The sequence below is a fragment of the Belonocnema kinseyi genome, chromosome 5 (assembly GCF_010883055.1).
Source record: "Belonocnema kinseyi isolate 2016_QV_RU_SX_M_011 chromosome 5, B_treatae_v1, whole genome shotgun sequence".
In the NCBI taxonomy this organism is placed as follows: domain Eukaryota; kingdom Metazoa; phylum Arthropoda; class Insecta; order Hymenoptera; family Cynipidae; genus Belonocnema; species Belonocnema kinseyi.
In genome coordinates this window covers 135,914,764-135,928,178 of record NC_046661.1, presented here as the reverse complement: position 1 = coordinate 135,928,178, position 13,415 = coordinate 135,914,764, and the positions used below count along the sequence as shown (strand labels likewise).

The 13,415-nt window shown below is 31.8% G+C and overlaps 3 protein-coding genes across 5 annotated transcripts in view; 1 reads left to right on the top strand and 2 right to left on the bottom strand.

Annotated features, from left to right (window-relative positions):
* The window catches only part of LOC117172321 (tigger transposable element-derived protein 2-like), an 11,416-nt gene extending 9,842 nt beyond the window's left edge, over positions 1-1,574 (bottom strand). The window contains exon 1 of the mRNA XM_033360105.1: positions 1,057-1,574. Within this exon, the coding sequence (XP_033215996.1) occupies positions 1,057-1,404 (348 nt within the window). The 5' untranslated portion in view covers positions 1,405-1,574. The remainder of the gene's footprint in view (positions 1-1,056) is intronic.
* A 71-nt stretch (positions 1,575-1,645) lies between these two features.
* Positions 1,646-6,873, top strand: LOC117172323 (protein ARV1). 3 transcript variants are annotated; one of them, XM_033360107.1, is made up of 5 exons: positions 1,646-1,842; positions 4,162-4,253; positions 5,506-5,772; positions 6,003-6,276; positions 6,655-6,873. In XM_033360107.1, exons 2-5 carry the CDS (start codon positions 4,170-4,172, stop codon positions 6,840-6,842), a joined length of 813 nt encoding a protein of 270 aa, XP_033215998.1. In that variant the 5' UTR covers positions 1,646-1,842; positions 4,162-4,169; the 3' UTR covers positions 6,843-6,873. The 3 variants fall into 3 exon arrangements, with proteins under 3 accessions (XP_033215998.1, XP_033215999.1, XP_033216000.1); XM_033360108.1 differs by having other exon boundaries at positions 1,646-1,846; XM_033360109.1 differs by lacking the exon at positions 1,646-1,842 and adding an exon at positions 2,176-2,213.
* The window catches only part of LOC117172322 (WD repeat-containing protein 37), a 15,735-nt gene continuing 8,219 nt past the window's right edge, over positions 5,900-13,415 (bottom strand). Inside the window, exons 4-5 of the mRNA XM_033360106.1 lie at positions 11,008-11,254; positions 5,900-6,993 (exon numbers count right to left, since the gene is read on the bottom strand). Coding sequence (XP_033215997.1) covers positions 6,871-6,993; positions 11,008-11,254 — 370 coding nt within the window. The 3' untranslated portion in view covers positions 5,900-6,870. The remainder of the gene's footprint in view (positions 6,994-11,007; positions 11,255-13,415) is intronic.

Sequence of the window (13,415 nt, the reverse complement as noted above, 5' to 3'; positions counted from 1 at the left end):
ACAATGAATTAATTAATATTAAATTATAAATTATAATATATATAATTAAAATATAATTAAAATACTCCACCGTTATGGCAGACAAAAAATTGAAATTTCCTAACTTATATTCGACAAAAACGAATAGAAACTATGCATGTGCACACATTTATGGACAGATTAGAACGAATTAAAATGATTGAATATAAAGCATGTAAATATGGAATTAAAAATAACCATGAGAGGTGTGTCCACTGATCGGATTAAGAGAAAAAATATATAAGTGGAAAATGTATTCGCTTGCATGGAATACAGCACAAGTGTCAATCGTTAAGGAAATAAAAAAGAATTGTTTTCTGAGATAAACAACATATTGTTTCAAACTTCGTTAATAACACATATTTATAGTATAATAATAATAATGATCAGTCGAATTACTGAATGCCCCATTGCGCAAAATATTAAAAGGCTAAAAAAAAGGTATGTGTGATTTCGACTGCACTACATTTAAAATTTGTATATTGTATTCCAAAAAATGCGAAGGAGAAAACAATTTTTTATCATAAATATTAAAAACACAAGTATTAATGAACTACAAAAGTTTTAACCGCCCGATTTTAAATATATTGTTTGCAATTATTAATTTGACTAATTAATGAATCAATTATCCTATGTTTAATTCCACTTTAATTGGCCGTATGCGCATTTAAGATGATTCAAACCGCTTTACAAAGTGGAAACATGTAAACTATTGCGAATCGCATTCAAGTTTTTAGTTTGCTCTGAACTGCCCTCTCGTTCATTCGCACTCAATAGCATTAAAGTCGCAAGTGAACACTCGCATTCAAAAGTTTTCACTTGACTCACTTGAAATGTTCATCTCATTCAAACTTGAGACGTTATACGTATAAGTATCGCATTCGAGAGTTTTGGAATATCCTCCAATCGGAGGTTGTTTAGAAAGCAGATTTGAGCTGGGAGAACATCCCGTAAACGCGACGGAACAATACTTTTCAATGCGTTGCCATTTTGGGGTTGTTGCTACACATTCAAATAATATTTGTCCTGCTTACTTACTTTAAAGGTTCGCGAGCCGTTGAGCTCCTCGTTTAAAATTCGAGCCTTCTCCTGAATGATCGGCCCGGATATTGGATCCCCTCTCTCTGACGCTTGCTTAAACCAATCGAAGACAGCAGCATCCAAGACCACATCACTACTTGTTTTCGACGTTTTCTTGTTCAAATATTCAAAATCATTAACTTTATTGTTCAAATCAGCTTCGCGAGACAACACTCTCTTATAGGTAGCCTCACTTATACCATACTTCCGTATAATGTCTTGTTTTGTGGTGCCTGCTTTCACCAGGCTCACAAGCTCATATTGTTCTTTGAACGATAAACGCTGCCTCTTAATTTCCTTGGGCATTTTTTAAAATTGTAACGCAACCGAAATCGAGACACCGCGCTAAACACTGTAAACAAACTGACGCATTTTGATAGTTGAATGTTGATACAAAATACAGAGATCAATTCTATGAAGTCCATACACCCAGGTTACGTAAATCCAGGTTCCAGGCATGGACCTACCTATAAAACAGAAGGTCGACTCAACATTGGAGTAGGAGCGAGCACAGTGTTAAATCCCATTGACAAGGGGGGGACGGAGAATTCCACATTGCCGCCGCAATATGGCGGCAATGCATGGAAAAGGGTTTGTACGTAAACTGTCAACACTGTTAACAATACACGAGGGCGCATTGAAGCTGGAAAATCATGCAAAATGCCAGGGTCTGTCTGTTATGCACGTAAAGAAAGGAAAAAGTAACATTCTTGGAGAATACGAAGAGTATACTGGATTTTACTGGTAAGTACGTACAACTTTTGAAATTTTCCACAATAACCTTAGAATGTCAAATGTTTACAATTTTCTGTATAATTTCTCTGATGATCTTTTGAGTTTTATTTTTCCGTTTCTCTTACATACATCCCAGAAAGATCCTGGCATTTAGCATGATTTTCCTATCTGAATTTATATCATAACCTCGTTTCAACTCGTGTTTTGTTCATAGACACAAATTACCATTCATTGCCACCATATTGCGACGGCAGTTCCACCCTTACCACCCTCTTGACAATCTGCTTACACCCAACATTTTTATGGTTTGAAAGGTTCAGTCCTTCTGATTGTTAGGTCCATTCCAGTCGATATAGAAAATTGTTATTTTTTAACCAAAAGTAATTATAATTTGGACAATTTTTGAGATATATTGAAAATTTTATTTAAATAAACATTTAGATTTTAAAGAAGATTATCTATTTGTGAACAATTTTAAATTACATCATTGTACGGTGTCATATCGACGATTTTTTCTTGTAAAACTATAGAATAGCGGCTTCTCCCGTATAACCCTTTAACGTAAAAAATAGCAAAAACTTGTTATTATTTGATGAATTCTGAATGAAAAACGTGGGTGAAGAGCATTTTTAAACCACATTATGATTTTTTTTTACAAAAAAAGAAGCTGAAATGCACCTTGCAGACCTGACTGAAATCACTATACTTTGGTCACAAAAATTAATCCTGATTGAACTGGTATACACTAAACTTCTGTAAAATACATGTAAGTCTGACAGTGTTCGTTAATAGGCAAATAAAAAAAAAACATTTTATTAACAAACAAAAAGCATAACCAGAAAGATAATAAAGACTTGTGAAAAGTAATGCACCATAAAATAACAAAAACTAATTGTGGGGTCTAGGTTATGAGAAAAATTGTTTTTTCTGTGTCTATACGTTTGGACAGTATTATATGTTCATGCACATTTATAATAATGCGATCGAGTCTGAACGTATGAATCTGGAAAAGGGAAGAAGGGTGGTTTATGCCCGAAAATATAGACACAATGCACATCCTTTCCCCTTTTTCAGCTTCCCCCTTTTTGCGTTAAGCATGATATAATAATGAAATTATGAATTATTGAGTGTACAAAATTGGGAATTTGTTGTTGTGAATGGATTTTTGATTGGGTTAGAGTCAGGTACGTAACTAACATTGCTGTCAGTTTTCTTAAATATTAAATTTAAAAAATCCACGAAAATGCTCTTCCTCTACCTTTTTCATTTAGAATTCATCAAATAATAAGAAGTTTTTGATATTTTTTTAACGTTATCAAGGATCATACGGGAGAAGCCGCTATTCTATAGTTTTACCTTTTTTTTTTTTAAATAATTATATTTTGAACAAGATTTACTATTTTTTGATAATTTTGTGTAATTTTGAAGTTTGTTGTCAGAAATTTGTATTTCTAGTAAAAAATTTATAATTCAAAGAAAATTTACAGTTTTGGAACAAGTTAAGGTTACGCGTTATCGTTATTTAACAGCGGAAAATTGTATTTTTATTGGAAAAAGATTATATTTCAAAGATTAAATTTTTATACATTTGTAGGCTATGCTAGTGTTTTTACCGGAACTCGTTATAGATTTCATAGAATATTTACAATTTTTGTGCAAGCCAAAATCGAAATCTGTTATTTGAAACAAGAATTAATTTCGATTCAAATAAGGTTACAAATTTTAAAACAATATTAGGTTCATCCTTTTGTTCTTCATTGATTTAATATAGTAGAATACTACATTTACATTTTTTACCATTAAGTTGCAAATAAAGCATTCATAATTGCTGAATCAAGGTTGCGCCGCTTTCCCCAAGTGTGACGCTTAACCCCGATTTACAGTACCATCAAATAGAAAAACGTATCAATATAAATTTTATATTTTTATTCGAAAATTCCGCGAGACTTAAACAATCGTACCCAGTGGGCACAAAATTTGGTGACGTTTTTACGACATGGTTATGACAACTTTACGACATCCTATGTCCATGTCGTTACGGTATTTTGACGATATCGTAAAGACATCATCAGATCATACGACGTCTTTACGATATCGTAAAGACAACTTAACGACATGGACATAAGATGTCCTAAAGACTTCGCTAAATTTGTTGTCCACTGGGTAATCGCACGAGTTTGTCTTCTATTGTAAGAGAAATTTTTATTCCATATTTTTTATAGTTGTTTCAATTAATTAAAAAGAAATTTTTTTTATTTTTATCAAAAAGTGAAAAGTTGTCTTCGTAAGAGTTAGAAACTATTATTTTGTTGTTGTTGTAAATTTCAGATTAAAATATGTACACCTGTACCAATTGTGGAGCAGAGGTGGCGGAATTATACAGACGTTACAGCCCGAGTGTTTTAAAAGTTCTGAAATGTGTGAGTTATTAGCAAATTTTACAATTGCATAAATTTTCGATACATTAATTATAATAAAATATTCCTTTTTTTATATTTAATAATTTCTATGCTCATCTTAGGTAAATATTTAAATTATAACTTGAAGGGCAACAGTTTAATCATAAATTATAAAAGTAATATAAGTAAGAGATGTCTAATTTCAATTACTGCAGTACCCTAAAGTTACTGTCTCATTATTACAATATTCAAATAAGATTTACTCAGAATGTTTTTTCAATATCTCGAAAAATATAGAATCCACTCGGTAAGAAGGCTTGCATTAAAAGGTGTTAAAAATTTTGAATCCCTAAGAATACCTTTTCTCTCCTTTTTCTTTGGGTTCTCACCAGTGCGGTGAAAATAATAAGATTCCAATCCCTTTTAAAGCCAGTCGGTGTTGTCAGACGTTACATTCAATCAATAAAAAACATAATTTTCGTTTGAAGCCTTAGAAAGCGCTCTAAAAGCATGAAATTTGCAAAATCTAGTAGAATTGTTCTGGTAGATGTATTCAATTAGAACAATTAGATTATGAAGACACTGGAGATTCAGAATTCCGCGTCCGCCTTGACGGCGTAGAATCTGTAATCGTCAAACAGATGAATTGATATGCAAGCTCTTATACATATGCATGATCTTACGTGTTACAAAAATATAAAATCATGGTAAAAAATTCAAAAAATTGTATTTCACTACAAACATCTGTATGGAAATGAAACCTGACATCGTAAATTGACCGATGCCATGTTTCAGAAAGCTTTTTACCCCATTATTATTCGAAAAACAGTAAATAAAAGTTACAAAATGTGCTAAATCAAATGGGATTCAAATTGTTTTGTTCCTGGGTTGCTCTGCGGTATACAAAAGTATATAGAAAAATATTCTCGCCGCTGGGTACAGAAAGGTATTCAATTTGAGAGACAACTTCTACTGCTGTCGAGATTAAAAACGGTTGGAGAAAAGGGGGAGCCACAAGTATTCAATATTTGTCACCTTACCACTGCATCCATATTTTCCAATAATTTTTAATGCCAGCCTTCCTACCCGGTAAGTTATGTGTATATTTTCATGATAATTCAATTTTTGTAATAAAAAAGGTGCCATATTCGCGCATTAATTTGAATCAATTGAGGAAAGAATATTAAAAAAAAAAAAAATAAAAAAAAATAAAAAAAAAAAAAAAAAAAAACATGAAATGTTTTCGCAAAAAGCCCTTCCAACCTGTTTGCAGAACTCCTGTGGGAATTTGGCAGACAAGTACATCGAGTACGATCCAGTAATCGTTCTTTTGGACTTGGTTCTCCTCCAGAAAGCAGCTTATCGACATTTGATATACAACAGCAGCTTCAAATCTTACTGGAAGTTGATGGTAGTGCTGATTCTGGGGGAATCTTTTGAAAAGTGGTCGGCTGTCGGCTCGCCGAGTGAAGCTCCCTCCATGCCTTCATCGCCGACTCTATTTCCGTTTGACGTTGTCCAAGGCAACGACGTCTTCGAGGTTTGTCAAATATCTTGTATAACAATAAACTTTTATTTTGAAATAAACATCTGATAATACATACATACATACATACATACATAAATCTTTAAATATCTTAGAACTGCTTACTTTTTAAACACTACATTATAATGATACATTATACACAATATAATTGCCAGTTTAGCTGAGACAAGATGAAAAAACTAGTCAAGTGGAACTTGGTAAATATGCTGGAGTTGAAATTGCAGGGAGAGCGGAACTTGTACATTTTGTTGGTGCAAACGGCCCTGTCGTTGGGCGCCTTCGTCGGCACAGTGATTCTGACGACGGAACTCGGATGGGTCTTGTTCGGCGGAAGGCCTCGGAAGTACAGGACAAGTGACTTGGTCCGAGCTCTGATAATTGGCGGCTGTCCGAAGTTACTGGGCCTATTGGGAATCGTCTGGCACCATGTCTCGCCCGACTTACACAACGCCCTCATCCACGGATACGGGGCTTTGTGCCTGCTGACCGCCTATTCAGGTGAACAAAAAACGCAACAGTAAACTACACTCTAGGTCTGTTTTAAATTGAGCTCTCAAATTTTTTGTAAAAACTATTGATGGTAGTTGTTCTGACAATCAGGAATTAAAAATAAATAATATTGATAATAGTGCAAAGCGCAACTAGATTGACGAGAACTAGTGTGCTGCTGGAGTTTTGGAGCAACAGTTGAACAATTAATTATTCTAAAATTGCTGGCGATTTCGCTATTTGTTTGTCCCAGTCGTAAAAAACAAAAGAGATCTTGTCTGTTGTTTGGAATAAATGACTCGATGTGCGCACAAATGTGTGCAGTGCAGACGACGTATTTGTCCTCTTTGTCATCGCGGTGTCATCGCGGTGTTTGTTTTGTTGCAGTGGTGAGCGAGCGCGGAAGGAGCGGCTCGTTGATGGTGCTGGTCTTGGGCTTTTTGGCACACAGCTGCGTCTCGAACGAGCTGTTCTCCCTGTCCCTGCCGCTGCTTCTACCCCTGTATCTGCCATTACCACTGCCATTGCCATTGCCATTGCCGTCGACTTCCAACGTCACGTGGGCGCAAATGTGACGCGAAACGACGACGGGGGACGGCGGCCTCAGACGTCCTTCACAGGAAGAACGCTCCAGCCGAGAACCAGCCGGTCGAATCCGCAGGAGAAGAGGTTGCAGGGCCCGCTGTCCTCTGCCCACGCAACCGAGCAAACCATTCTTCGATGTCCCTGTGAATTCAATCAAAAAACATTGGTATTTTCATTTTTATCAATAGTATCATCAATACTTCTTACTCGGGCTTGCCACAAAATCCCAATTTGCACATTCCCTCACTTTTGCCTCAACAATTTTTCATTTTTTCTCTGATCCAGCTTACAAAATTTTAGTAACCTCAACTCGAGTTTATTGAGAAAATACGCTGACTTTCCTTGACTTTTCAGAATTTCATGACTAGTAGCAACAACCCTGAAATTCTTTTCTGCAACATCCACCTCTCAAGTTACACTCTCCATACCTATAAATTGTGCCTCAAGGACCTCATTTCACTAGGCCGTGTGTACACAACTTGAGACCTCACAGTCCTAAATGCTCTCAAAACAGGGGAATCAGGCTAATTTTTCAATATAAAATCGGTTAATGAGTTCCTTTCAATCAAATTAATGCAGGTACTGTATTGCATTCTTTGTGAAAACAATATATGCAAGGCACTTTATATGCACTTTCAACAAAGCAGTTAAATTTTAATGAAAGTAGATTCAACTTCTCCCCAAAAAAAGACGAATTTTCAACCAAGTACTTGAAATTTATACTAAAAAATATGACTTTTCAAAACCAAAAAAAAAAAAAAAAAACGAATTTTCAACCAAAGAAATGAATTGATAAATACAACATTGAGTCTTCATCCAAAAAGTAAATTTTAAAACAAAGGAGTTCAACTTGCAACCAAGTATTTTAATTTTTACATACAAATAAACATTATTTTAAATAAAAAAAGGTTGAATTAAACAAAAAAAAAAAGCAGTCCACGAAATAGTGGAATCCTTAACCAAAAAGGATGATTAATTTGTAAAAAAGTTCCATTTTTAACCACAAAGAGAAAATTTCTACCATAATGATGGAATTTTTAACAAAATAGTTGAATTTTTAACATAAAAAGTATAATATATTTTTTAAAATTCGATCTTTAAGCCCGAAGAGATGCATGTTCAACCAAGATTAATCACCTATTTTAAAAAATACGAATTTTGAACCAAGATTAAGTTTCTAAGAAAAAAGGACAAATTCTCAAACGAATAGTTAATTTTTCTACTAAAAAAGATAAATTTTATTTAAAAAAACGTAATAGTTAAATTTTCAACCGAAAAGTTCCAATTTTTGCGTTTTTAAACACGAATAATTTTCTTGAAAAAAAAAAATTCAACAAAAAAGTTGAATTTTTAAGCTGAAAAGTCTAATGTTTTCTCAACAATTTGATTTCAAGTTCTTAAAGATAAATTTTCTACCAAAAAGATTAATTTTCTCTAAAAAAAAAATCACACATTTCAAATACAAAGATAAATTTTGAACCAATATTAATTGTCTAACAAAAAAGAAACAATTTTTCACTATTTAGATGATTTTTTAATTAAAAAAAGATAATTCTTCAACAAAAATTAAAATAGTTAAATTTACAACAAAAAAAGAAAAATTCCCAAAGAAAAATCTAATATTTGAAATTTTTATCGACAGATATTTTAATTTTTAATTAAAAATACTTAAATTTAACCAAAAATACTATTTTTTAAAAAAATAGTGGAATTTTTAGTTAAAAAAAATTAATTTTTTCCTGACAAAAATTATCAATTTGTAACAATGAACTTTAAATTTCAGTAAATTAGTTAAATTTAGAACCAAACAGATGAATTTTTATCGATAAAAGAATTGAGTTTTCAACCCAAAAAGTCGAGTCTTTCAGACCATATTTTACTTTTTCTCTCGTAAAGCTTAAATTCCAACACAAATTCCGAATTTTCAATAAATTCGTTCAAGTTTTAACAAACAAAAAATCATTTCCAAAAAATTAGTTGCATTAATAACCAATAGTTACACTTTCAAACAAAAGTTACGAATTTCCATCGAAATATTCAAATCCTCAATCACAACAGATTATTCATTTTTCACCAAAAATAGGAAATTTTAATTAAAATAATTTAACTTTTGACGTGCATTCGAAACATTGTTTAACACAATAGTTAAATTTTCAATTGAAAAATTAATTTTCAACAAAGAAAAAACGAATTTTTAATTAAAACAATAAATCTTCAACTGCGCTAGTTAAATTTAAATTTAAAAAAAATGAATTTTTGCACAAGAAGATTTATTTTTAAATAAGAAGATTAATTTTATACTTAAAAACCAATGATTCAATAAAATACATGAATTTTTAACAAAATACTTGAATTTTTGATTGAAAAAGACAAATTTTAAACCAAATCACTGAATTTTGAATTAAAAACGTAATAATTTTTAATGGAAAATTGAATAGTAACATTTTTAGTTGCATGAATTGTGTTTAAGCCAAACATAAGAATTTTCAACTACGGAATTTTTAATAGGAATCTGTCAAATTTCCAGTTAAATAATTACTTACAAAAAAAACTATCAACAACAAAAAACTTAGTTAAAAAAAAGTAGTTCACTTTCGAACAGAGTGATAAATTTTCAAGTAAAATTGTAAATACTTAACTGGGACAGTTGAATTTGAAACAAGAAAGATGAGTTTTTAACTGAAATGATGAATCTTTAACTCGAATAATTGAAATTTTTAAAAAGATTCATTTTCAACCTAGAAGATTAATTTCTACGAAAAAGACGAATTTCCAAAGGCAAACGATAATTTTTCAGACCAAAAATTAAATAATCAAATTTCTAGTCAAAAAATTAATGTTCAACCAAAGAGATAGATTTTTAAGTAAAATTATGGAACATGTAACTGGAATAATAGCTACATTTTCAGTTAAAAATATGATTATTTGCAACCAAAAAACATCAAAAGAAAAAAACAAGTTTTTATTTAAACAGCTTATTTTTCAACGAAAGAAATTTCATCATTGATTAAAATTATGCATCTTGAAAGAAACAAAACATGAATTTTTAGCAAAAGAGTTTAACTTTTGACCAAATAATTTTATTTCCAATCTAAAAGACGGATTTTAAACTAAAATTATGAATATGTAACCGAATAGACAAATTTTTTAATAAAAAAATTAGCTTTGAAAGAAAAACCTAATTTTCTATAAGAAAAAAAAAAGATTTTTTGACAAAATACATGAATTTTGGAAGAAGGCTTCAGTTAGTTTGAAAGTAAGAGCACAGAAAAAACGAAAGATAAAGTATACATCGAGTTCAGGTGAAAGATTCACCGCGACAAAAATTAACCTTGCCGGATAAACTTTACATTAATCGAAGATAATTTAAGATTTTTAACCTTGCCAGGATAATCTTTCGCCATATAATCGCTCCATTTTTTTCGAGATGTAGCGAGAATTGCGACGCTGGCGCTATCTTTCGTCGTTTAACTTGATTAAATTGGAGAGAAATGGGGATTCTCATCTGTCAGTTGTTTTTTGCGCTTTTTGCTAAATGGTATTAAATAAGTCCCAATTCCTCTACAATAGTCTAATTTATTTCGGAGGAGATACTATATCAGTCAGAGCCATTCTTTTTATTTTTTCTGTTGCTTATTCTACATGTTTTATCGAAATTTGCTCACTCCAGCGTGACGCTGTAGACGTGATCCGAATTATTCTCCTAACCTCAGTGAAACTTTCGCCGAAATATTTTTAATTTTTAACTGGTGCAAGTCTTACCTGCAACATATTTTAGCTTTTGTTTTCTCTGTGTCGTTTTAAATCTAGTGTCCCGATTTATAGCTCGAATTCACTCATACTTTGCCGTTTTCCCATTGCTGGTAAGGTCGCAGTAAAAGACGACAGCTTTTATTCCATCGTAGGATAAACTTTCGTCAAATCGTATGTAAACTTTAACCAGGGGAAATTTTACATGCAACAAAATTTAACTTGAGTTCTTTCTTTGAAGCTATTTTGATTGCGTGCAACTTTCGAGGTAGATGTTGCAAAATATAGAGTGTGATACGACGCGTGCGTACAGGCAGTGGTTCGTTTTACGCACTTGTAGCATAAAGCGATATTCATTGCCAGACAGTGCAGTACAATGGATGGGTTGAAAAATTCTTTTCGTACCTGTCTGCTTGTTCTAGGAAGTCTGGCCAGTCGTTGTCCGCTCATGTCAAAGAGTCGAATCTGCCTGTTGTCGTGAGGAATAGCAACCACCCCGGCGCTCGAGACGGCCAGTCTGTTCGCTGCACTGTCGCCCCGAATCGTCGCCAGCGGACTTCGGATGTTCCGCAACTCCCACACCTTTACACTTCGGTCGTCGGATCCTGAGACTATTTTGTCTTCTCTAGTAAATACTGCCGATGTCACAGCTCTAAAACCAACCAAACATCGAGATCGAGATAAAGATATCAACATTATTTTTAATATACTCGATCCTTTTAATTGAAAATATTCAATCCGACCAATTTGACAAAAAAGATTATAGACAACAATAGCTTTTTCCATTAAAATGGAGATGATTGTTTCATCTGGTTTTGTATTTCGTTAATAAATCACAGAGTTATAAATTGTGCAAACGATGCTGATTAATTATGAAATTGATCAATGCGAAAAAATGAAAAAATATTTTCCCCATTTTTTGCAACTTCCCCAAACTTTATTCAGTTCTGAATTTAACCAAAAATGACACAACGTTCATCCATCGAGTATCCAAATGACTGATTTAAATTTTAGTGATTTTTTACGACAATGACACTATGAAAGAGTGAATCTTTGCCGATTAAGAACATACGTTTTCTAGCATTTGAGAACGAACAGCCATTCGCTGAAATTTAAAGCGTGCGCAGTGACTTATTCTTTCGCGTATGCGCAAAGCTTAACCAATAGTTGAAATCTCCTAATCACCATCAATAACACAGAATTATTGGGATCTGAAATCGTGACGTGCTTTTTCTGTGAATTTTAAAGAAAAAATTAAGAGAATTCTCGCTGAAATTTTTGGCGATTCACGCTATCTACACCTTCCTGCAGAAATTTTGTTTCTAGTAGAAAAAGAGTTTTGCACACTGGCCACTTTATATTTTTCAGTAAAGAAGTTGAAGATGAAATTTGTATTAAGGTATAATTGCATTTTGTGTGCAAACTTCAAGTTTCAAGGATAAACCTCATGAAGTAAAAGGCGATCACAGTTGTGCTCCCAAGGTGTATTGCAGTCTTATTCCGAATGGAAATTTTATTTTGATAAAATATATCATATATAAGCATGAAAGTGTGAAATACGGAAATCAATTTCATAAACTTTAAGACTCGTCGTAAAATATCATCATTTAATTTTCTTATGGAGTATATATATATTTTTTATTTTTTTTTTTTTATTTTAATAAAACAAAAATTAGTAAATTTTATGTTAGGTTGCAGTTTCAAAACAATCCGAGTCATAGAAAGACGATTATCGAACATTAATTTTTATCGAAATAGTCCATTACCTTTTTCATAAAAATATTAATTCTTTAAAACTGATCTTCTTTACTATCAATTTCAATACTACATGACTTTTTAGATAAAGAAAATTTATGAACACGGACTCCTTGGTCTTTGCAGGCTTTATTTTTCAATTTTTTGTAATACCCTAAAATCCTTTACTATTTTTGTAATTGCGAGGAATCCCTTGAAATTTAATTTAATATATAAAGTTCATTAGAAATATCTTGAGATTGTTGAAAATTCAACAAAACTGTTTAAAGTCCCCTGAAATTGTTCAAGTCCCCTCAAAATCTTTTTAAAATCAGTGTTTTAAAATCCTCGAAATTTGTTGAAATCATTTGGAGTTCTTCAAAACCTCCTGATAAATTTGTAAAACTTTAAAATCTCGTGTACGTTTTGTGAAATCTGACTTGATTTTCATCATGATTTGCTTGTAATTATTTTCCATAATAATAGTTGAAAAAACAACGATTTCCAACCGGTTAAACTCAACTAGAAAAACGAATTTTTAAAAAAATTGTCAAATTCTCGACAAAAAGAGTGATTTAGATATTTCTACCAAAAAATTAATCTTCCAACAAGTAGTTAATTTTTCAAATAAATAGTTTCAGTATTTTTGTATTTTAATTATTAATCAAATAGTTACCTGTTCAGTTTAAAAAAGAAAATTAATTTTTAACAAAAAAAAAAAGGAATTTTCGACCAGTCAAAAAATAGTTGAATTTCTCAAAAAGCAGTTGAATTTCAAACCAAATCAATTTCATTTTTTACCATAATATATTGCATGTAAGAAGATATTAATTTGAAAACCAAAATGACGAATTTTCTACAAAGAAGTTGAATTTTCAATACCGAAAACATGAATCCTCAAGTAATCCTAATTACAATACGTGATATTCCAAGCAAAAACTATTTTAATTTTAAATTGAAAAAACAAAGTTAAATTTAACCGAATAAGACGAATTTTTTCAAAAAAATAGCTGAATCTGCAACCAAAACTAATACATTTTGAGGCAAATCGTTTAATTTTAAAAATTCAAATAGAATAG